This window comes from Buteo buteo, chromosome 5 (assembly GCF_964188355.1).
Source record: "Buteo buteo chromosome 5, bButBut1.hap1.1, whole genome shotgun sequence".
Classification (NCBI taxonomy): domain Eukaryota; kingdom Metazoa; phylum Chordata; class Aves; order Accipitriformes; family Accipitridae; genus Buteo; species Buteo buteo.
The window spans coordinates 19,229,088-19,253,991 of NC_134175.1; the positions used below are offsets into that span (position 1 = coordinate 19,229,088).

Consider the following 24,904-nt stretch of genomic DNA (forward strand, 5'->3'; position numbering starts at 1 on the left):
TGCTTGCTATTAGTGTCATCTGGATTTAAATGTACTACTTTTGCTTTGCTTCTTTAAGTTTGAATTGTTGTGTTGCGGGCATTCAAAGTAAGCGCTTTGTGAATTTCCAGAAGTGCCTGAATGCATCTGGGGGTATACCACTGGGGACAGTGTCGTAAGTGTTTATACTTACTTTTTGTATGCAATCCTTTCCCCTCTCTTTAGAAAATCAATGAGAATTGCAGTGCTTCATCAGCCAGCTCAGCAAGACAGCCCCAAAATCCGACAGATTCTGGGCAGTCCAGAAATTGTTCAGCACCAACACCTACAGCAACATCAGATTCCCAAGTAGATGGTGACCGCATTGTGTCGGATCATGATGCTCATCCTGCTGCTGCAGGGCCCTGAGATGCGCTCATCTTATCAAATCCAGTGCATGGAATTCTGCTTCTCACCTGGGAAACGCTGGAGTAGGAGCTCAAAAGTAGGACTTACTTCATCTTAACAATCATAATGTGATGCAGTGCAAGCTTTTAACTATATAAAGAATATTCATATGACTACACAGAGCAACATGAGCAGGAAAGCCAAAAGTTTGGAATTCTTAAGGGAAGTGACGTGGCCAGATCTAACGATAGGAAGAATTTTTGGCTGCTTTGCTAAAGCTGAGTCAAATGCTATGAGATTTCTTTGCAATCTGTAGAAAGAGGGAGTTCACTCCTCACTTGTTGAGGAACAGACTGTCTGACTTGATTGGGTAATTTTCTTCTTTGAATTTGTTCCCAGGACAAAATGGAAAGGCTTTTTAGGAGCGAAACGGGGTTTCCCTGCATAGTCTATTAGAATATATCAGATCAAATAAATATAGAAACAGCATGAAACTGTCTCTGTAAAGATTTCTCAGAAACAGTGTAGCTTTAGGAAGCGTGTCTTCATATTATGGTGATGGATTAAGTAAAACTCACACATATTCAAAGAATATGTCTTTGAAGCTAATGTTATCTTGTTTGAGATAAAGGTTTAGTTCTGCAAAGCAAAGATTTTGAACTGGCATTTTAGTGAAACAAAAAAGCTGGAGGAAGGCTTCTGAAGAAGTTAACCTCTGCACTTGCAGCCCTTCACTTGGGCATAGGTTGTGTGCGTTTGGGTAATTTTAGGTTTGATGTTGTATTGAGACAAGAATCTTTGATCAAGATTGCACAACCTGGGACTGATCAAGGGTTTCAATGGACACACTGTCTTTTTGGTTTATTATTTCATCATCTATACAATGGTTTATTTAATGCAGTGTAGTTACTGTGGTTATTTATTAAGAAAACAGTAAGCTTTAAGTGCCTAGGGAAGGTGGGGGGTAGGGAGGAATCACCTAAAAATCTTAATGATTAGGATTATAGGGGCAAAGCTGTTGATGCAGAAAATAAGTGGAGTGAGAGATTCTCAGGAGGAAGCAAACTAACTAATTTGCAGTATGTTTAGGAAATTACTTTGCCCAATGTCAAGACACTGGAAGACTTTGGATTATGTTTTGTTATGCTTTTCAATATTAACTGCAGCCAGCTCACTTGCTGGTGTCTAGTGAAAACTGCTGCTGGAGGGAAATCCTTGGGCTCAGGGAGGAGTCTGGGGGGTTTAGTCAGGATAGTGTTTTAGCCCATTTGCTTATATTAACAGCTTGTTCCTGGGAGATTCTGAGCACTCAGCTTCTACGGGACTGAGTGAGCGCTGCTCAGCCCTCCTTGAAATCAGATGTATGTGATGTGTCAGGCCTTCCATGGGGAAGGTGCGTGCTGTGGGACCGTACAGTGATCCAGAGGCAAGACTAACAGGAGGACAGGGTTAGGGGGGAGGAAGATGGCAGCAGCTAAGCAGGAAAGGGGGTGCACAGTTTTACCCACTTTGACATCCGATCAGCTTGATTGAAGGGGTGTCCCATAGCTGTGCTTTAGCTGTGCTTTCAGAACAACCCGTGTTCTGGTGGTGCCTGGGACCAACACCATAGACAACAGAAAGAAACATCGATGACTAGCCACTAGTTACTTTTTTTGCACTTGAACTTAAATGTACTGTACTCACGTAAATCCTCATGACTTGTCTAAGTGTCCTTTAAAATCAGAAATGTATTTATTGTATGTTTGTATAACCTGGGGGAGAACTAAAGACTGAACTGGTAACAGGACAGAAGGATGCTAAAAATCATCTTGAGACAAACCGACCACTTGTTGAGTTCATGCTGTATGGTGTTACCTCAGCTGCTACTGCATAGCACCTGGATTGTGAGGTGAAGAGCTTGTACACTGTGTTTACACTTCAGAATTGTGTATTTGAAATGCCTGCTCTTTTTGGAATTGTATAGTCATTCTATGTTGCAAAACGGACATGTACACCTGGGTTTTGATATTTGTGAAACTGTAAAAACTGTGGTAAGAAATACAAAATATCCATAATGTATTTAATAGTATCAATCTGAACTTTTATTACATTTGCTTGTATTACCCTGCCAGCAGTGAACACAGTCACCTGAATTGAAAATAATTCAATGATAATGACCTTTTGCAAGGCTCGCTGGAGGACAGTGTCTGGAGGATAGTGAACCTACAGCCTAGGAACTACTCTTGCACAGTGTTAAAATCTGTTTCCTGATCAAATCTGACTGTAGGCACAAATTCCCTTCTGTGGGGTGAGGGGAATGTAAGGGATGCACACCATTGTGCTTCATAAACAGGTTGATATGGAAGTGTGCAGGACATCATGAGTGAAAGTCAAAATTGGATATTACGTTTGTCCCCTAGCAGTTTTGAGATAGAGGCTGCTAAGTGCAGGTCATGTCAGCTTGTATGGAAATACTTCCGATTTCTATTTCTGATTAACAAAATATATTTGCACTATTGCACCTGCCCTATACAGCAGCACATTGGTCTGGAATTTATTTTTATTTTAGGTGTAGGACAGTTAGATTTTTACTATTTCAATTGCTTAACTTGTATGCATACAAAAGCAATGACAGGGAGAGATCAGTTTTGTTTTGTTGTTTACATGTGTGTAACTGCCAGACCTCACTTGTCACCTTATGAATTTGGTTTTGTGGTGGTTTGCATCTGTCATGAGTGGAGAATGGGAATGGCAAGTTCCTTCAGGGAGATGCATTCAAGGTAGAGGGGACTCTCCATTTTGGAGCAACCACAGCTAATGCAGTTACTGTTTTTTCAGCCTGCAACAAGGGAGGAAACCTCGGGATATAAACACATCCAATTTGCTTGGTGCCTCCTTGTCATATGTCCTGCTGTTCTGAAGAGAGTAAATGCATAAGGGAGGAGAACCACATGGTTGAAAAATACTTTTATTTTAAAAAATCTTGAAAGTACAAGACAGTATATCAAGTATGCTGTACCATGAATACAAAATAAATATGAAATTCAAACTTTTTTGAAGACCATGAAACAAAGTAAATGTAACTCATCCTTCGTTAAGGAAGAAAGGCTTTTATAACAGTTAAGGCAATGGATTAACATCTAGATTCTTTTGCCAGATTTTTCTGGCTGAACACTGTACAGTACTTAACAATTGTGTTTTAGTAAACCTATGTAATCTCCATATATCACAGGAGCACTGTGCAAGTAAACTCACTGTTGGCAAAGGGCTCAAATGACAGCAGTTGGTTTCAGTAGGTTTTGTTTATGAAATGCTTCCAATGTTGGAACAGGCTTGGGAGGATTTTTAAGGTCAGCATTGGCCATCCACTAAAGTAGTTGTCGCCTTTCTCATACATTGCTGCACTTCTGTCTTGGATGTACTTAGTAGTTTCCTGCTCTCCTTTGGATAGTATTTACCCATCCCTGGTAAATGATGGACTTCAGAGCTACATAAAACGTGGGTTGATTTATTTTTCCCTTGTTGGAGTTGGCATACCTGATACTGTTCTAAATAATTTAGAAAAAGGGACTGTCTGAAAAATGAAATTGCCTATTTTGGGGGGGCTTTTCCATTTGACATATTGCTTACGTAAAATATTATCTTAATGTATTATCTGGGCTATTGTATATAAATACATATTATGTACTTATGGAACGATGATCATCACTACCTCAGTAAAGAAAGGAAACCCACAAAAACTGGGTTTAAGCTAGGACAAATTTGATTCTCCCCCTTAGCCTCAAATCACGTGGATGGTAGTTCTTGGCTAACTACAAAGTACACTGAAAAAAACTGTGTACTTTAAAACATGCAAAAAACATTTAACATTAAGACATCTCTTTTACGTATCTTTTTTTGGCTAATCTGTAATGATTTTAAGTACTTCGTTTTCACGCTGGTGACACAGGCAAAGGTAAAATAAATCTTTAGTCTACTAAGATCATTGTTTGGGGTGTAGTTTCCGTCCTTCTCCCAAACCATCAAAGATAATGAAGCTTTCCTCTGCTTTCACAAGAGCTAATGCTTCCAGCTTCTTGCTACTGACAGAACCCCCCAAGCCAAGTCTGACTTCCAGAGTGTGGGTGGCAATTTAACTGTGAATTTGGTAGCAGCAGCCTGTCTCAGAGGCGAGTCTTACTGCTAGTGGCCTTCCTGAACAGAACTCTCTTGCTCTATTTTTGAATGTTGTGGACTTAACAGTGAGTGTATTTTGGATCACCTGCTTGACAGGGCTTCTCTCTGCTAAACATGCTGTCGATTCTGCATATGTATTTATAAATTTACAGCACAAAAGGGTGTTAAGTGTCTCTTTACTGTAAAATGGAAGTGTTTATTTTAAAATGAAGCAATGTTGAAGCAATATAAAGTAGGAAGGACCATGTAAGTAAGGCTTTCAAGCACTAACTCTGAGTGATGCTGTATACAGAGGAGCTCTTGGAATGTGGTATGGCAGCAGTTCTTAGCACTATTAGAGGGAACAGATTTTCTCCCTTGTCCAGCGATGAACGATGAGAAACCACAATAAAGCATGCACTGCTGAAGTCATGCTGCATCACTAGGCATGTTACAAAGAAAAGATAATCCCTTTTAAAGCAAATATATCCTGGTCTGACATGCCCATCTGGAGACCTAACTGCTTCCCACCACTGGCAATTCCTGGTGGGTTTGTAAAGTCAGACAGTTCCAGAATTAATAGTCTTTTGTTTTCTGCAGTTCGGAAGACAGTAAAGGAAAACTGCAAGGTGAGGACAGAAGAATATAGGGATAGTCTAAAGAAAAAAAGAAGGAAATGACCTCTGCAGGTGGATAAACTGAGGGGACGCGATCTACTGCCTAGCCGAGGATCGTGTAATACGTAAGCTGAAAGACATCTGACTGTCTAAATTTCTCTCTCTGTTCTTTTCTTTTCCTCCCCACACACCTCCTGTGATAAGTCCCAAAGAGGGTCAAAGATGGGGAGGTAGGAGCCAGGTGTCCCTCCCTCCTTGTTTTGCCAGGAATTACTTTCCGCTTGTTATTGAATGAGCAAACTACTGAGTGCTCTGAGGACAGTGGAGCTATATGTGGGTTATCTGTATTCCCAGTTACATGGTTACAGCACCACTCTAGCTCTGCTGACAGCAGTTCCTCCAAGCAGCTGAAACAGCCTCAGCCTTTGTTCGCTTTCCTGGGCCATTGAGAGGCCTGGAATGGACAGCAGCACCCGTCTGAGGTAAGGCGACAGTGAAATTGAAAACAATAGTAAAAATACATTTGGGGACCGAAATCCTCTCCTCTGCAGTTGTTGGAGATGGAGAAGCAGAAGACTGAAGAAAGGTTCAGCAGAGGGACCTGTAGAAGAGGGAAGAAGAGTATGTGAAGAAACAAAGACATGGAAAGAACAAAGTGCAGTGTAACTAGGGCGGAGGCCAAGAACAGAACAATACAAGCAGAGGGTGAAAAGTCAGGCAGGGTTCTGAAGAGTAAGAGGAGCTTAAAACAAATGTGGAGGGGCAAAATGAAGCTAACAGACAGCAAGCCTAGCCAGAAGAGCAAACAAACTTTGTTCAACTGTGTTAACTCTCTACTGATCTTTAGCACTGGAAAGTCCCACAAACAATAAAAATAGTTTATCAGCACATTAAAAGCATTATTAAAATTGTTGACACATGGGTACTTAGTAGAGTACTAATAATGGCTTCTGCTCCCTCTAATGCTCAGCATAGAGGACTTGACAATGAAAAGGGCCAGAACAGATACTCTGCTCTCTAGAGGTAGTATCCTTGGAAAAACAAGGCATCCTGGTGGGACAGGCTGCTGCCAGTACTTGCTTTGGAAATAAGCAACATTTACTTCCCCAGTTACTTCCCCAGTTAAAAGTACCAATAGCATGAGAATTCTCTTCACTTGAACAGCCCCTGTGGTTTCCTTCTGTTGCTCTAATGAGGCAACATCAGTGATATAGGAAACAGTTTTTTCAGACATCCTTGTTTGTCCACCAGCAACCACAAGAAATCACCAAGCGTGAGTTCTCAGTCTGTATCCTTCCTAGGACGAATGTGTTTTCCCTCTCCTTTTTTTGGTTATTTCCCAAAACTCAGAGCAACTCAGTAGCATATGGAAATGATATTTGTTTATGCATTTCATCTTCATCCTCCTCATCTCCTTCATGAATGGAATTGGCTGGATCATCTTGCTCAGATTCTGCCCTTGTCTCAAAGAGCTGCTCTTCCAGGAAGAAGCTCCCAATGCCATATTCCTCATCATGCGCCTTTGTTTCTGCAGGTGAGACGTGGGGAGATCCCAGAATAAAACCTGCAAACCTGCCAGATTTTTAAAGAGAGAATTCATCAGCTGAGAAATGAAAAAAACCACTGTAAATGCAGGGGATACTGCCAGTTAAGCAGGGATGTTGTAAGGACACGACCACAGGCAGTGCAGATGAGGGGAAGTTGCAACATGAGCTAGGGAGACCTGAACAACAGAGCGTAAATCGCAATGGATGGCAGAAACCCTGAAGATTTGTTTTCCTGCCTCATCTTTTCAGTCTTTATTTTTTTCTGTATAAGTAACTTCTGCTCTTCTGGAGGCCATCTGCAAGGTCTTGTGACTAAGCAAGAAGATCTAACTTCGTTTTCTCATCTTGTCAGTACTCCTGGGGTAACCCAGAGTAAGCGTTTGTACAGTTGGATAGACGATACTTTAGCTTCTAAAAATAAATTAAAGCTGTAGCATATTTGAGACAAAGGCTGTAAGAATTCAGGTAAGTTGACATTGCTAATGAAAGGAAAAGAAGGTGAGAACTTCACATTCCTACGTTGCTGTGCCATCACCTTGCTTCTGGTGCTGCATGCACACTCTGGGCAGGCTGAGCTAAAGTCTTGCCAAAGAATTCCTGCTTTTGGTGAACGTGGAGCTGCAGACTGGGAATTCTGCAACTGCTCCAAGTAAATGCCAAACTGGAGGTCTGGCAGAACAAAGCATGAACTTAGCACTGACCCTACATTTCAATTTGTCACAAATCTTACTTTCAGTGGACAAGTACATTGAAGAGATAGAACGGAGCTGGAGGTTTCTGGCAAGCATGTGGAAACAGACGGCAGTTCTGACACCTGGGTAAGTGTCGACAGCATCAGAGAAACTTAAGAAAAAGGAAATGCAGCTACATTCTGGAGTTCTGATATATCTGGTAAACTGATCAATAATTTACATTTTAGACTTAACATTTCTGTGAGATGAATGTTGTCACCTCGCTCTTCTTGGAAGCGCCGTTAGTCTAAATGGGGAACAGAGTTGGACTGGCTGTGTTTTACAGGTTTGCCTTGTGTTGAACTATCTTCTGATGCTTAATGGAAGCTTGAAAGGGTACTCAACTTTAAATCAGACTTCTGTTGGTTCTCCTTTTTATTTTTGTATTTTTATAGTGAACAGTTCGTAAGAGCTATATTAACTAAGTGATGGCTAGAAAATACGTGTGTCTCAACTGTTTTGTGCATTTGGCAGTATTTTTCTTTGCAATACCGCAGCGAGTTTTCACTTTTTTGTATCTTTCAATCGTGCTATAGAATGCAAGTATCTTAGAAAATAAGACAGTTTCACAGTAAATTTATAAAACCTGGCACAGAGGCTGTCTGTGTGACCATCCAAGAAGATGAAGGTTCTGAAACTAGTTTTAACTTTCTATTGATTAAATTCCAAGCTGACTGGGGCTTCTTTGAAATTGTGACACTTGGTTCTGTGGCAAGGGCCAAGTCTTTGTGGCTGGGTAATATGTGAAACTCTGCTCAATATCTCAAAGGTTCAGTTTTGACAGAAATACACTGCTATTATGATTAATTTTATGTTCTGCAATATTTTCTGGCTGCATTTATCTGCCCCTTCCCTTCCTAATGTGTATTTGTCTTACATTTGTCTCTTAAGCTATCTCTGGAGCAGCTCTTCTACCTGTTATACTTCGTAGGTGCAGGCACTGATTTTTCTTCCTCTGTATTCTTAGTCTTAGGTATTGGTTGATACTACAAGTAATAGGACTTCTTGGCTGTGCAGGCTTGCAGTTAGAGAACTTAATACAAGTAACATTTGAGCATGTATCTTCAGCCTGCCCCAATACTACGCAATGCAAAAGTGTACTGCTCTCGAAACTGAAGAAAGGGGTATTTCACTGGTTAGACAGCCACTTGGGTCACTGTGTAGGAACTTACAGAGGCACTGTAGGAAGTGTGTACGTTTTAGGGAAAGCTGCCATTACCATGAATTAGCTGTGAACATCTGCAAACTCTCAGAGTAATTTATGGTCGGAGAGGAACAAACAGGGGGTTTAATACTACCAGCAAGTAAAATCCTTGAGAGGTATTGCTGTGATCTTTAGTGGGATTACTCAAGTAGATAAAGCTACCCGCACATCTGACTGCATGCAAGATAAACACACCTGAACAATGCCTGAAGTAGCATCTGAGTCTGCTGTGTAACAGTGTCTGTACAATGTGTTTCCTGTTTTAGAGAAGCCAAATTTTCTTACCTGTGTGGTGACTGGAGTTTAGATATAGCTAACCATGATGGGAAGTCAGGGTTCCTGCACAATGAGCGTAGCTCCTCCAGAGCTCTGATAGTTTCTGTTTCACCTTGTTCTCGATACTCCTCTTCAGTAAGGCATTTAAACACTAACTTTTTTGATTTAAAGTGGTTCTTCATTTTTCTAGAGTGAAATTAAAACAATTAGTATTCCTAAAGTCTTCTGGCACATAATTATTGTCATCCTTTTTCTCTACTACCTGTTATTAACATGCATTAATCACTTTTATCCTTTTAAGAGGACAAGCTATGTTCTTGCATTAAAATTTTAGGACAAGGTGGCTAATGTTTGCTAGCCTATTTACCCTAGGTCTTAATCAAAGTTGTAGAATTCCACAGAATGTTATCTAATGAGCTTCAAATGAGCTTTGGATCAGGTCCTTATTGTGTATGCATGGGCTAAAATCTCATAGAATTAAATAGATGGCTGCTTGCTCAGCCATTTTTAGGTCCAATATGCAAAATGTGTCTGCAGAGACATGGGCTGAATCAAAACCCAGTCTGCATATGTAACTTCAAAGATAAGCAGTGCTCTAAGTCTGTTATGAGTTGTTCATGTTGTTTACTAGATCGCTTCTCTTAAATCTTGCTTTAAATTACAAAACTGAGTAGTGTGAGGCCAAAATGTTTACAATCTGATGTTTTTTTAGCTGCTGCGTAGCAATGTATAATATAATTAGATATCAATTAGAAAGTGTGCCATGTTCTGTTCCCTTCTGTCGACTGCTTTCAATTTAAATGTTGTGATGAGTTAAGATAAGCAAGGGCTGGATGCCCATAAAACTTCCAGCTCTGTATAAAAACACCTGCTCCAACCAGCAGCATTCACTTTCTGCCTTATTTCCCCTGTAAAGCAAGAACAAACAGTAGCCCTGGTTCAGGTCAAATGGTCAAGGTCTTGCTGCCTCAGTGGGATCAGTACTGATCTTAACAAATAACACAAGATTCTTAGTTATTTTGACGTATCTGCTGTTCTGAACTGTGTATCTGGCATCACGGTGCCACAGTTTGGTGCTATGGCTTAGTGTTTTGAAACTGATTCCCCACCCCGCCCCCACCCCCCTTATTGTCCTAAGATAAATTTGTAGAGCTCTATTTCAGTGCTTTTTGGCTTTATAGAAGCATGCATCAGATCATGAAAACAAAAAAGAGGTCCACATGGAAAACTACAGCGTTTCAGGGTAAAACAGGTATGTTCTGACTTCAGTGAGCTTATAGCCAAATCTTACTGATTTCAGAGTGAGCTGAACCTGCTTACATCAGGTTAAGTATTGATTCTGTATGTTGCTTTTGAAACAGTTCGTGCTTTTCAGCTGCAGGCAAAAAATCACTCTTCGACAAATGATGAATTCTACCTAAAATAAAAAAGTTTCAACCCAGTCCACCCTTCAACATCTAAAAAGAGCACAAGAGCAAAGCAATATGTTCTTCAAAACTAAACAAGGTGTAAAAGACTAAAAAAAGAAATTATTTGTTTTTTATTCTTTTGGTTATGCCAGTTCTAGCCTTTGCCTCTTCCTGGTTCTCTGCTGTTCAGCAGAAGTCCACAGCTACAGACCAGTCTGCCCTAAAGTCTCTCAATCTGGATGCCATCACTGAAGGTAAAAAACAGATGTAAATTGGCAGAACTTTTTAGAATCATTGTGTTGTATGTGTGATAAAACATGCTTCAAATTCAGGGATGAGCAAACATGTTGTTCCCATATTGCTAATGAAAATGCTTAGCAAACTTAAGGTCTACATATTGCAAGCAGTTCCCATTCCAAATGCCACAATATAAATGGGGCTCTGGGAATACAGGGGAATGGCTCCACAGTGATAACAGAGTGTTTCCACAAATTAAACGTAGACATGTACATCTAGGATAACAACCTTGGAAAACTAAAATGAATGGAAACCATTACTTTTGTGGACATGGGTTTTTAGTCTCTGAACTCTACACTATCTAATCTACAGGGACTTTTTAACATCATCTTCCTCCGTGATAGTACACTTTTATCCCGTAAGATTCAGTATGAGTTACCTGCAGATTCTCTCACTACACACGAAACTGAGGCAGTATTTCTGCAGTCTAATCAACCAACCAAACAGAAATGTTTTGGTTACCATATGCTGCAGACTAGAAGGTGTTACATTTGTACTTAAGAGCACAGTCACATTTCTCCATTCTCCATAGAACAAAACTCATGCTTAAAGCTGCCAAATGGAAAATAATTGAATTCCTGTGTCTCAGGGCTTTAAAGCTTTTCTCACTATTCAAGTGTAAGGGTTTTTTCATTATCAGCCTCCAGTATTTCCTGGTGATACAGGGACTTGCACGTTCACAAATAGATACAAACCTGCCTATGTGACAAGCAGCACCAAGGGGGTAACACAGGCCTTTTGAACAGAGGCTGACTGCAATTAGCGCATACGCAACTTGAGGTATGGTCACACCACAATAAATCAAGACAAAGGCTGTTAATTGTAGCGTCCACGTGAACAAGGTTATGCTCAGTTCACTGGTAAGCGGTCCATGCTGATAGCAAATGGCAAAGCTGGTAATTCCAACAGCCAGAAAATACCCTGTAGAAACAAAAGGAAGACACGGAGAAAAAGATGCAAACTACCCATATGAACTTCATTAGTTTTGTTCACAAAGCTTGCAACTGCTGTGAAGTATAGCCTGCTGTTTCTTGTCTTATAGATACTTGCACTATGTTGTATGTGCTTGCTATTTCAAAAGTGTGCCAAGAGTTCACGAGGTGATCTGTGAACAGCCTTTAGCTAATGCTACAAGCTGCACGTGAATTCTCCCTGTGCGTGAATGTCGAGGCAGGTGCCAGATCAATAGATTTGTCAGCCCCTGCAGCCACATCCAGTTAGCAATTTATGCATCCAGTTCCTAAATGCAGCAAAATACAAACCAGCATAGCGGCCCTTTTGCTGTTACACAGAACATATGTAGTGGCAAATCAATGAACAAGTAATACAGGCAAAATCTACTCTTAAAGCTGCTACTGGCCCACTCTATCAAACTCCTTATCTAATGACATAAAGTGAGTAGACACTCATTTGAATGAATTAGGAACCTTTGGAATATTCCAACGTCTACAGTTTAGGAGAAAAAAGTGCTCCATAAATGAGTCACTTGATTTTGTTTTTTATGGGCAGGTATTCATCTAACCACTAAATTAAACCAAAATCTGAGCACGTTTTTTGATAATTTTCTTACCTAACAAGTAGTTTCTGTGTTCAGACCACAACCACTGCATATTCTCTTTGAAACAGTAAATAAAATATAGAGAGGACATCCAGCAGCCACTCATTAAGATCCAGAAAGTACTGTGCTGGAAATAAAATTTTAAAAAACTTTAAAAAATAAAAAAAATTTCAAGTCAGAATCAGGACCATTGCGTGCAAGGGAACTCACAGCCAAAACCAGATGTGATATTCAGTAGAGCTACACAGCTTATGATCTGTGTTAGACTTCCACTGTACAGTGCTCTGCATGCTACGACTAAACAATATCAACTTTAAGTTGAGCAGCTGCATCTCTGTATTTGTCTATCATGTCCCCATGTCATGATATAAGCCTATTGCAACGTATTTCCAATTAACATATCTCAGCAATATTGTGGGAATGCACGGACTTCGTAAAAGTAAAGGAAAAATTCACATCTGCCTTGCAATGAATTGTCTCTGGCAAATGGAACAGAATCTGTCCCAGTTGCCACTAAAACTACATTTGGATTTAGACTGATTCATAGATTCAAAAGTAAGCTTAGCTCCAGTCCAATAAAAGAATTTACATTTCAGAATAAACTCTTCTTGTAAATCAACAATGTCTTGTTACTTTAAACTCAGGAGCAAGCTAACTAGAACTTGATTCTACCCTAATTCTGTTTACTTGACACAAGAAATCCTGCAGTCATTTCAATGGAGTTACCCGGCCACAAAACCAGAGCAAGATCAGAAAGAAACTGGCTCCGTACTCTTCACTTCTATATTATGTTGATGATTATTATTATTTTGTTTTATAAATGTAGATTTACCCTTGGAATAAACCTTTTAAGTGTCAACAGGACAAAGACTAGCAGAGCAAGAACACCCAGTATTATTCCAGAAAGGTAGAAGAACTTGGTACTCCTGTAAGAGAACGAGAAGATGGTGATAAGTATAATTTGTAATTGGTTAAGTTGCCAACATCTGTAAAAACAGCAGTGATCTTCAATAAGAACTTAACACAACTGTAAGTTAGAGTTGTAGTTACATGGTTAACAGGCCCAGTTTAGATACTAAATCTGTGTAAGGAAAAATTCCGAACAGATACTTCAGGTCACTGGAGTTGTTACAGGCTAGGAGATTGTGTTGGTTTTTTGTGTTTTTTTTTAAAGCTCACACTATTTCCGATTTCATTGACCTTCTAGTTTCTAGTAATTTCATTTTCTTCTATGTACTGACATGCTTCTGTACTGCAAGAAAAGTTGGGGGGGGGGGTTAATCTAAAATGTAAAAAAACCTCCACAAACCCAAAAGCTTTTTTTTCTAAGCTTATGCATTTATGAAGTCTGACTTTGATTTCAGAGTTAACTCTATAAAACCTATTGCTGCTCTGCTTGTTTTAGAGGTGCCTCCTGACAATTAGTTTGTGACTCATTTTGCTTTGAAGTCATGAGACACATGTTTTGCTGTAACAGCAAGTACCCTCCCTTACATGCTATGCAAAATGTGCATCAAAAGAACAATAGGGAAAGGTTGGCACAAAGGAGGAGGCAGAGGAGGGCCCAGATGACCTCATCCTAAGCATTTCTTGCTGCAGGAAGGCATCATTTATAATACATGCAGCAGTATTTAGCATTCAGCTAACCTCACTGGTCTACAAAAGGGAGAAAGAATTCTCCTGAATCCACACACTTCCTCGCTGAGGATTGTCTTGCTGTTGCCCAGTGCAGGAAGCTTGGATACAAGAACCCTAACACACCTACATGATTAATAAGAGTGCAGCACTCCAAGATACGTCACAATTGGTATGGAGTTTTAAATATATGTTCAGTTTTCTTATTTCACTTTCCCAAAGAACCACCTCTTTAGCTTAGAAAACAGACCAAAGACACACAGGCTTTGGGAAATAAGGTCAAAAACCAGCACCTAGTACTCACCTGCTTAGGCTGTTTGCAAAATGGAACAGAAAAATTCCAGCTACAAACAAAAACAAGAGCTTTCCATCTAGCACTAAAAAAAGGGGGAAAAAAAAATAGAAATGGACTTTAGACTAATTCAATCTGAAATGCTGATTATATAAAATATCAACAGAAAAGTCCCAAGCTTCTTACAGAAGAGATGGTACATTCAGTAGCACTGGCAATACCAATCTATCTGTAATCTAAACCAAAAGCTTTTTTACTTACTTTCTCGTTTCACACTCACAGTGTATGGTTCGGTTTTGAAGGGCTGTATTTTGAAACAAATATCCTCTCCATATTGTTTTATGCTCATGAAAGTTTCCATAGATGTCTCTGGTTTCCAGAAGATTTGAACAGCACATGCAGCAAACTCAAAAACAGTTTCTGAATTACGGCAGTTGCTTTTTTCCGAAATAGGCTCAAACCTGAACATTTCTCTGCTGTTAACTTTTACCTAAAAACAAATAACAGAATACACAAAGAAGTAGCTCAGAATCACTGGGGGTTTTTGTTTTTCTGCACTATACAGCATATAAGCCATATATGTGATAATGAACATCAGTATAGAGAGCTCAAGAATAAAATGCTAGTGCAATTCTTAGTTGTTTAATATTGGTTATTCATATTATGCAAAGATTAATTGTTTAGGCCTTACAAGGTGATTCAGAGAACTCAATGTCAGCGAAGTTCTACAGAGGGGCCTCAATCCATCCAAAAGCTCAGTGGGGTTGGTTTTACCATGACACTTAGCCACACACAAATTTCTAACAAAACCAGTAATATTTGACTTGACTACAGTTTCTTTTCTGGATGTTCATATGCTTCCCCATTCCCCTCCTGAACCGTAAGAAACTGGACTTGCTTTTCTTGTAGTTAATAATGCAATCTTCATGTTAAGGACAGAAGAGGGATAAGGAAAATGAAAGATAGCATAACGAGAAATTTAAATATAAGCACATTCCTGCTGGGTATTTTGGGGTTTCTTGCTAGCTCCTAGCACCCTCCCCAGCCAAACTGGTAAAAAAATCTTGTCAATCTTCTGAGATGGGACGATCTTCCTGAAGATTGTGATTCATTGTGAGCTCTTGATCAGGGCCTATTAGACAACAAAGACCCATCTACAAAAAAAAGTGATGCAACAGGTAATAAAACAGGCTTCTAATGGGAGAAGAGACTACATGTCAGCAAGCAATTTGTTGTGGGAAAAATCTGAGCTTCCTGCTTTTGAACATTTACTCCAGGAAAAGCTTGTGTGACTGCTGGAGGGTTTCACCACCTGAAGTCTGCTACCGTTCGTAAAAACACCTGCAGCATGTTCCTGAGGAAGACAGTCCTGGGAACAGACAAAGGGATGTTCCACCTCCTTTATCTGAGAGCAAATTCCTCCAACAGAGATGAAGTGAAACTGTTTCCTTCCCTTGTCCAGAGATGTACTTCCCGGGACAAAAAGGAACCACGCAGATAGTCAGCTTATTCCCTTAGCTGTTATTGCTTCCACTGTTGACAGACTTTTACATTGTGTAGAGCTAATCTCTAAAGGTATTTTCTTGTAAGATGACCCTCTGTTACTCAGAAAAACAAAAACACACTGCTACTACTGCTGTTTTTACATTAGTCACGATCTAATATGCCTTTGGTTCCTATACTGTGGCCTGGTATGCTACAGCAAGTGAGTTGCAGAACTGCATTTTATCCTCAAATTTAAAAGTTTTATAAAGGCGTTTGGTGATAAGCAAAAACATTTGTTGCAGAGTTTAACAGTGTGCAGCAGAAAAGGTGTGCAACAAAATAAAGCACGACACTAAGTTAATGTTTGTGTGGCATCACACTATAAGCCTGGTTGACATCCTTTGAATAGAGACAAACCTCACTGCATCCGAAGTGGAGGATCACAATGCTGCATTTTTATCACGGTCCTACATATACACCATTCAAACTACCAATTACACAGAGAACCTGCTTTGGTCTTGATAACTGATCATACGCTTCGCTGGCAAAAGTTCACGAGAAATGTATTGCGTATCTGAATGATCCCCCAAACGGCCTCTTACCTGAAGAGTCGACCAAACGTATTGTAAGTGAATGGTTCTGTTTTGCACATAGCAGTAACAGTTTTCATCCTGTTTCTGGATTACATCCATTTCCTGCAAAAAGCTACAGTTTCTACCTGGGGAGGGGCAGAAAAGTTAATTTTTAGCATGTATCAAATACAAATGTATAATTTTCCTCCATTTCATTGTTGTATATGCCGAGGGAATCACAAGCAATTTGCAGATAATCAAACGTGAAAACTATGTTGCAGGGTAACACGTTCAATACCATTTAGCTGAAAATTCAAATCAGACTTCTAATCAAGTCATTTAGGCTCCAGAGTAAACTGCAACACCTTGGGGGAGGGGGGGGGATTAATCTAGGGTGTTATTTTTTAAAAATGTAATCCATAAAAGCTTGGCTTCGGTATCAGTGTTTTGATGGCACTGGAATAGGGCCCCTGGGCCAAATTCACTGCTTGCACGAGTGGGTGTAACTCCACCGGAGTCGATGCTTATACCAATGGTGAATGCAACTGTGGGAGTCTGAGCAGGTAAACAGGCTTACATATTAAAACAGTCATTTCGCACATGACACGGCTGCTGATCGCAGAAATCATACTCCTCTCCCTCGGAAATGTTTCTAATGTTAAATAACACAACTCTTCTTTTCAAAACAAATTTTCCTGACGTGGTCCAGCCATGACATGTAATAAGGCAACTGCACTGATAGCTTGCCATAAGTCATTTAATTAGGGATGCTAATTGGTCTAACTCTCCTGAAATGTTAATGAGCCCCTACGATCTTCAGAATTAGATTGCACTTTTGAGCAGAAATGCACCTGAAAGATTTATGGAGCAAACTTTGAAGAATAACATACATTCCGATCTATATACATGTGTAAAATATACCCTACAGTGCATTACCACAGTGTTCCAGGAACATAATTAAAGAGAAGAATAAAGGAAATAATTACAGATCTGAACAGAGGGAATCATCTGGCTCACTGAATAGAAAATGAAGGTCTAAGCCAAGCTCAGTAATAACTGCTAAAACACCGTCATACACTCAGAACAGCAAAATGAGTATGTGCAAAACAGTCTCAATCTGGACAAGGAGATACTGTTTGCAGGTAAAAACCTGCCCTGTCTCTGTAAGGAAGCTGAACTTAGGCTAAATTATTTTTTTAACCAATTTAATTAAGCCAATGAAAAATACCTGTGTGGATGTTCTTACATAAGTTTATTAAGTCATTCCAGAATTAAAGTGTCCACAGGTTATCCTGCTAAAGTAAATTGGTTTAAACTTAAAATTTGGGCATTTTTTATTGTGAAAAATTAACCATCTGATTAATTTTCATCCATGGCAAATCCAGTGGGAGGGAGCACAAGCCTTCAGACAAGGGCTGGCTGTACCTCTTGACAGGCACTTCCATAAAAGTCATCAGATGAAGCTGCAAAAGGATTCATTCGTCTCTGAAGTGCTGCCGACTGACACGGCAAGCGCGCGAGGCTGGGCACTACCCAGGGCTAAAACCAAGATGATCCAGTGATAGGAAGCAGCAATACCCTAGCAGGACCAAAACGCAGCAGAGTGCCCACACCTTCCCTGCAGGGCATATTAGGATTTTCTGCCACTACGGATAAACTGTCCATCCACATTAGAAGTAATGTCCTCCATATACAACGCTAGCAAGTATTTTCTTACCTGCCTTAATTTTAAGGCATTTTCTTGAGAAAAATAATTTGCTTCAAACATGACATCAGCTCCACAGAGCGAAACAATCACCTTCCAAAAGGAAAGATACCCCCGAACAGGTAACCGTGAGATGGATGAGGATTTTAGCTACCGTGAGGACACATACAGAGGGCAACTCTCAACTTCTGAGATTACGAGCAGTGGAGAGAATCGATATCTGCTGCAGAGTCTGGAAGATGCCCGAGACTTGGGCATGTCAAGGCGAGGGGGGAAGCAGCTCCTTGAGTTACGAATTACTGCTACAGCTGGGAACCACCGTTCGGGTTTTCGCTGCCCTCGTTCTGTTCTGCAGCCAGCTCTCTCTGAATCAAGTTAAGGGGAAAGCCAGCGGGAGTAACGCAGACTACAGCCGAGATTCCCGTACCGGCGGGACCCAGCCTTCCCCCCTCTGCCACCGACACGCAGGAGCGGGGCGCTTGCTGCCTGAGCGCTCCGTGCCGCGCTGTCCACGCAGCTTCTCCCAGGCCGGTCCGCGGCGCCCGCGTCTGCCTGTCCCACCAGGCGCCACACGCACAACATTCTTGTGGAAACCGAACCCAGGTGGGACGAGCGGCAGAAATCAGCGGAGCGCCTCGGGGACGCCTCCGGTCCCGGAAACCACTTTAGCTCTCGGCCCCAGCAGGGCGGGGAGGGAGGCGGCGGCCCCCGCCTTTCCGTCGGGCAGCGCCATTTTGGGCAGAAGCCGGAGGCAGCAGGTCGCGCCGTAGCGGCGGCGAACGGAGACCCAGAGAAACCGGGGGGAGGAGACCGTGTCCCCCCGCTCCCTCTTCTCAAGGGGACGGGACGGGACGGGGGGGGTGAGGCACTCCTCTCCCCCCCAGCCTGTGACCACCCGGGCCAGGGCAAGGGCACCCCCCACCCCCCCCCAGGACCACCGCCACCCCGCCCGCGGCCTGCTCTGCCCCGCCGCCGCCGGCGGAGCTCTCGCGGCCCCGCGCAGGCCCCTGGGGGCAGGAGGGGAAGGCCAGTACCTGCTGACGGCGCCTGCCCGCTGCCCCCGGCCGCCCCGGCCAGCGCCAGGAGGAGCAGCCCCGGCCCCGGCCCCGGCCGGCCCCGGGGGCGCTGCCAGCGGCGGAGCGGCCGCGCCGGACTCATGTGGCGGCCGCCGGCTCCGGGCTCGCCCCTCACGGTGGCGGCGAGGGCGGGCCCCGGCGCGGGGAAGGGGCGGTGCGGCCCTGCGCTCCCCCGCCGGAGGGCCGCGCTCGGCTGGCGGCGGGCCGGGCCGGGGCGGCTCGGGGTGGCCGGCCCTGGGCAGGGGCTTCGCCCCGCTTCATCCCGACTACTCGCGCGGGGAGCAGGCGGGGGGCCCGGCCTGGACAGCGGCGGGCCGGCGCCTCAGGCACCTCTCGTGGTGCGTCGCGTCCTACCCTTCCTTTCTCTCACTCGGGTTTTAGGGCTTCCGTGGAGTTAGGAGTGGGCGCTTGGAAAGAAAAAGGAAGATCGCATGAATGTATGAGCTCAGCGGAAGCGTTGCCTTGCATTGCGGTCCCATCGCTGCCTGGCTGACCGAAAACGTTGACTGCCCGTATCGGTCAAGGTGTAGATTGGTCCCAAAACAAAGGCTCGCGTGAACAGCTCGCGACACTTCCAAACCTCAACCAAGGCCGCCGCCCCAACCGAACAGAAGAGAGTTAATATTTGCCTCCTTACACACCCTGTGCCAGAGTCCCCCTTCCCCACCCAGCCTGAGGGAAAGGCCAGTGGTTGAGTCAGCCATTGAGCGACACGCATTAATCGGACCCTCTGCCCACCCAGAGGAATTCCCTGAGTGAAATGTTATTGGATGTTTTGATGGAGGTGAACGTCCACTGCTTTTCTGTATTTCCTAGGCAGCCACAAGAAGAGCCTGGAGCAGGACATGCTGTTCCCCCGTCAGCGCTGTGAAGACACGAGCTAGGTCCAACTCAGCTCAGTCCCTGCTTGCTCATTGCAGTCATTTTAGATCGCTTGTGAGTCACAGTCAGCAGTCAGGGGTGGAAAGGGCTGGAGCTTTTTTCCTATTCTATGAAAATCAATAAACACAATTTTGCCAAGGCATTCTGGCATCACCAACGTCTATTTTTATACCAAGCCCTACATTTGGCCTTTCCAACCTACTTGCTTTGCTACAACGTGTTCCCTTCCTTGTTCTTAAAACTATACCGTTTCTCTCCATGAAGGTTGTTTTTGGAGTTAGTTTTGATTGTTTAGGGCTGGATCCAATTCCCTGGGGTGCCAGGGTGGGCTTTTTTAACACCTGAAGGGGGCTGCCCACTGCCTCGCACCTTGTCTCTGCGCTTACATCTGCGGGGAGTGGGTGGTGCGGGGCTGCGGCTCGCCTCGCCTCCTACACCCGCTCGGCACTGGCTGGGCTCGCGTGTAACTGCAGATCATTCCTTGCAAGTACTGAGGAAGTGGAGAATAAGGGCAAAAATAGTTGGGATTTGATAGCGTGTGCAACATCTGACAAACTTCAGTCTGCAAAGGAAGCAGCAATTGATTCGTATCTTTATTTGTCTTTATGTAATTTGGGTGTTGTCTTTATATAACTTTTCAGGCGCTTTCTCTAGCAAATGTGGTGAAGAAAGAAATGCTGGGGTTTTGCTTACCTGCATCCCTAATAAACCCTTAGAAATACATTACCTCTCACTTGCGTGTCTAAACAGCAAGGGACAATTATAGCCAAGTTATTAGAGGAATCCCTTTTGCATTTTCAATTTTCAATATTTTTTCGGTTACGTTAACCTTCTTGACAGTATTTTTCTGGGAAAGGAGACACTCCACATTCAGCTCTTGCTTGTATTTTCATTCCTAGAGCTCTTTGCACTTCACTGCTAATTAACTTTCAATAACTGTCGTAGGGTTACAGTCAGTCAGCATGAATCAGACTGAAAATGTAGCTTTAGGGGACCGCACTCTGTCAAAAATGATTAGAAACCTTTGCTTGATTTCCGAGGAGAATGTACTCGTTCAAGCAGGATACAGCAGTTATTAGGCAGTGTTCTACCGCAGCAAGAAATTTTTAATAAAAGAGACTCGGTGCTTTTGCTACAGCCCTTCTTCTAGGGTGGCTCTGAGTAATTATGTGGCATTTCCTTGCTTCCTGTTTGTTTGTTTGAATTCCTAAATGGTGGTGTTGCTTAGGCCAAAGCTTGGGTTCTGAGCTTAAAGGCGGTGTTTTTAACTGTTTGCTCACAAATATAATTCAAAATGGGGGAGAAGAGGGAGGTCGTTTATAGGTGTGGCTCAGCTCATGGAAGCTCTGCCCTTCCCAGGTCTCCTAAGCTGGGGAGAGTTGAGTGAGACCAGTTTTTGGCTGGGAGAGCTTGGGGGAAGACCTGGTTGTGGCAGGCAGCGATGCTGGCAGTACTGGGAATGGGTCACATTCCCAGGATGCAGCATGGAGTGCTCTCGGGCTCCATGCTTTTGACAAATTGCCACTTTAATAACTGGGAAGCTGGCAGTGCAGAGCAGTGCAGAGCCACGTCCCCAGCGTGTGCTTTCCTCTCAGGCTTTTGGAGCTCTGGGTTATGCCACCCAATACGCTCTGACACCTGAAATGCTCCTTAACAGCATCTGCAATGCCCACGTCTGGCTGCTTAAAAGCTGACTGTAATGTTAGATGTAATACTAAATCCTCTTTGTACTGCTGAATCCTTTTTCTTCCACCAAGACCCCAGATACTCACTGCTGATGATTCATTTGGCCTGTGCAGCCATAGAAATAGGCTACAGCTGTGTAAAGCAATCCATGGGGAGGTCCTCTGTGCTCCTCAAAGCCTTGCCTACCTTGGGCTTTAGTGCTGTTGGAGACAGTCCCTCTCCCCTGCAGCTTCTGCAAGCCTGAGCTGGGGACAAGGCACTTGGGGTCCCGGCTCCTACCCTGCAAGGTGATGCTCACTACCCAGTTGTAGCCTACTGTTTACTTTCTAAGTAGAGCTAGTAGAGGCTTTTAATTTCCAGGTGTGCTGTTAAAATCTCAACATGTGCTCTAGATGACTAAGGATGCTTCCTCTGCTTTTTTCTTCTTTTTTTTTTTCTTCCCCCCCGCCCCCTTTGCTCTACCTTCCCCCTCCTTAAGTCAGCAATGGGTATAACTTGTTTGCAGAGTTACAGAGTGTTTTATCTTTCTTTGGCCTGCCCCAAGTGGATTGGGGTTTGTTGAAGTCACAGCATTCTTGCTTTCTTAGAGCTGGCATGTGGGCGTTGGATTGTGTCATTTGTAGGAGGTGAACGTCAAAGGAAGTGGGATCAACTGCTGGAGGAGGTTTGTAAGCCAGGTACTTAATATTTGGTTTCCTGGAAAAGCAAGAAAAAAATAGCAAAACAGGCAGCCTTTGTGTCTTTAGTTTTCCTATGTAATCACAATAACACAATACCTATATGTGCTTAAGCACAGTTTGTTTTGGTTTGGCTTTTTTTTTTTGCCTTGGCTTATTCAGGATGGAGAACTACTGTATTTCCCTTAAAATAGTTTCACATGTTTTGGTGGATTCTGTTGAATGTTTATTCCAGTAATACAAATAATTCGTGTTCCCTAAGTGCCCTCACAAATAATGCGATTTATTATCAGGTACATTATGTTGTCTTTTTATTTGATGTAAAATGGTCTCTTAGAGTTAAAATTAGACAGAAGAGCCATTTGAGACTATTTTGTTCATCTCCAGCTGTTTTTTCAGGAGTACATTAGTCTGAAGTATTTCATGGGCAAAATACTGAGTTATTTTGGGGGGAGAAAAATTATCTACAAAAGAAAAGCATAGCTACTTATTTTTACAGTAGTTTTACTGTAATCGCTATTTTATTTGACATGTATAGATACTGAGCTAGATACTGCTCTACTAGGAATATTTCTTTCTCCTAAACTGCTGTAGGTAGCAGATATCTTCTGCAGTCCTTGGTCAGGCTAAGCTTAAAAATTAACAAGAGAAATGATGTTTTAAAAGTTACCTGTGTCCTATCTTATGGATTAGGCAAAAGGACCATATTTTTTCATTATGCTGTTTTTTTCTTTGCCTATTTAATATAAATGCAGGATGCTTATTCTAGCTGTCCGTGCTTTTGAAAAACTATGTGCCATAGCACATTTCCCCATTGTATCACTAGTGGGGGTCAGGCATGTCTGAGACTGGTGCAGTCTGAATGTTTTTAGATAAATGCCTCTGAGTAAAGCAGCTTTTTCCTTCTTGTATGGCTTCTGATTTACGCAATGGTCTTGGCATTTAACCCTATGCTCGTTTTCCCATTGCTATCAAAGGGACCTGTAGGTCAGGAGGAAGGAAAGCTCAGTCAGCCAACGGTAAAGTGTTCACAGGAGGATGTGTCTGCAGTTGCTGGAAACACAGTCCCTCCCTCTGACTTCAGCAAAGTAGTCTGGTGTAAATTCATTGAGCTCATTGATATTATTCCTGATTTACACAACAGTAAGCACTAAGAAAGTACAACAGTAAGTTAAGTAGCAGTGGGCCTTAAATATTTATCTAGTTTATTTTTAGTATGCCAATTGCAGCTATTTATATAGCAAGGAAGCAGTGGTACAAATCTGACTAGATTCCTCCTTCGCTTTGAATCTGCAATAGAGAGGCAGTATTTTTTTTTTTTTGACCGTGAGCTCTTACTTATTATGTTAAATTTGCTCTGAATAATATGTTATAAACTTCATTTTTCAAGGGCCTCTTAACCCCCACTTTTAAGCAGAAGGGATCATGTTACTTATCTAAAGGATCCTTGATGCAGCCCAAGAGCAGCTGTGAGATTGCCCTGCAGTGATGTGCAGGCACTAATACCTTACATGGATTTATCCTTGGGGAAAGGTCCCAAAATTGTGAGCAGGCTCCACAGTAGAGCGAAAAATGTGAAAGGAGCAGGTACTCTTTAATAACATCTAGTACAGCAAAAAGAAAAAGCACATTTATGGTTGCTTATTTGCTTACTAATAAAATCCTAGAATAGAATATATTCTCCTATGAGAGACTCTTGCTGGATGTAGGACAGGCAGATGAGAGTACTGCTGTGAGTGAGCCCCCATCTATGCCAGCTTGGCTGGGATGGACATTCCCTCTGAAAAGATGCGTGAAGGGTAAACTAGGCTGGTGGTTGGAGATGGTAGAAAATAGCCTGTGGTTATACGTGCTGGCTCAGAAATTAGCACTTTTGGCTCTTAGGCCACTAGTTTATGTGCAGCTTAGCATATGAAAATCTATTGCTTTCTGTTGATTATGGATGGTCTGTGGTAAATAGATTGGTGATCCTAGCCCTGCCTTTAGCTGGCAAAGAACCACATCCCAAAAGCCAAGCCTTACCACTAATGTTGGCATCCCGACTGATAGTCTCAGACACGTACCTGGGACTTTGGTGGCAGCTGAATAGCCCTCACCACCTACAGACAGGCAGGTCATCACCTCGCAGGACCAGTTTTGTTGCTGTATCCCTTCTGTGGAGAAATAGAGGACTTACCCACTGTTGTGAACTTACAAACATCATTCCATATTTGATTTTAAAACAAACCTTGGGAGCCTGGGAAGGAAAGAGAACTAACAGATGAAGTCAACCCCCCCATGTCTGCTACGAGAAACCACAGAAGATGGTATGGTTTTGTAAAAAGGCCACGGGAGCAATGTCCTGTTCATGGATAAGTCCGTGTCTGTCTGCCTTGCACTTTCAGATTTATGTTCATATTAACTGCTGTTGCTTGTTACTACATTTATACGGTAGCTTCTAGTAATTGTCCTGGGATTTGACAAAGCACTATTGGAAAAGTGAATTGCTAGCAGTGTTAAACAAATGTGAAAAGAATTATTCTCTTTCCAGTGGTTCTTGAAATCAAATTTTATCCCCAATGTGCTCAACTACCTTCATGCTTAATCTCTGTATTGTCAGAGGGGCCTGCCAAGCCCTTTTAGATCAAAGGAGACTGGTTTGTATTAAGAAGATTCTGATAAAGTCTTCCAATTACTTTGTAATCACACTTTTGCATGAACACCGTTGCGGTTGCTGGTGTGCCGTTACACTGGTCAGGGAAAATCGAGGACT

General features: G+C 42.5%; 2 protein-coding genes across 8 annotated transcripts in view; one reads left to right on the top strand and one right to left on the bottom strand.

Annotated features, from left to right (window-relative positions):
- The window catches only part of MFSD6 (major facilitator superfamily domain containing 6), a 48,706-nt gene extending 46,279 nt beyond the window's left edge, over positions 1 to 2,427 (top strand). For all 7 annotated transcript variants that reach the window (XM_075027991.1, XM_075027992.1, XM_075027994.1 and 4 more), the window contains one exon: positions 205 to 2,427. In XM_075027991.1, the coding sequence (XP_074884092.1) occupies positions 205 to 387 (183 nt within the window). In that variant the 3' untranslated portion in view covers positions 388 to 2,427. The remainder of the gene's footprint in view (positions 1 to 204) is intronic.
- An 873-nt stretch (positions 2,428 to 3,300) lies between these two features.
- On the bottom strand, positions 3,301 to 19,328 carry NEMP2 (nuclear envelope integral membrane protein 2). Its single transcript, XM_075027998.1, has 9 exons — positions 18,866 to 19,328; positions 16,157 to 16,272; positions 14,331 to 14,559; positions 14,082 to 14,154; positions 12,975 to 13,068; positions 12,155 to 12,269; positions 11,280 to 11,505; positions 8,888 to 9,064; positions 3,301 to 6,692 (listed from the first exon to the last, which is right to left on the bottom strand). The coding sequence occupies exons 1-9, from the start codon at positions 18,987 to 18,989 to the stop codon at positions 6,467 to 6,469; spliced, it is 1,380 nt and encodes a 459-aa protein (XP_074884099.1). The 5' UTR covers positions 18,990 to 19,328; the 3' UTR covers positions 3,301 to 6,466.
- Positions 19,329 to 24,904: the final 5,576 nt, after the last annotated feature.

Excerpts from the sequence above, each read along its gene's own strand:
- NEMP2 (XM_075027998.1), bottom strand. The coding sequence starts at position 18,989 with ATGAGTCCGGCGCGGCCGCTCCGCCGCTGGCAGCGCCCCCGGGGCCGG. Across the intron at positions 14,560-16,156 it reads ACGTTTGGTCGACTCTTCAG|GTAAAAGTTAACAGCAGAGA; the intron begins GTAAGAGGCCGT and ends ATTTGTTTTTAG. Across the intron at positions 6,693-8,887 it reads AAACTCCAGTCACCACACAG|GTTTGCAGGTTTTATTCTGG; the intron begins GTAAGAAAATTT and ends AAAATCTGGCAG.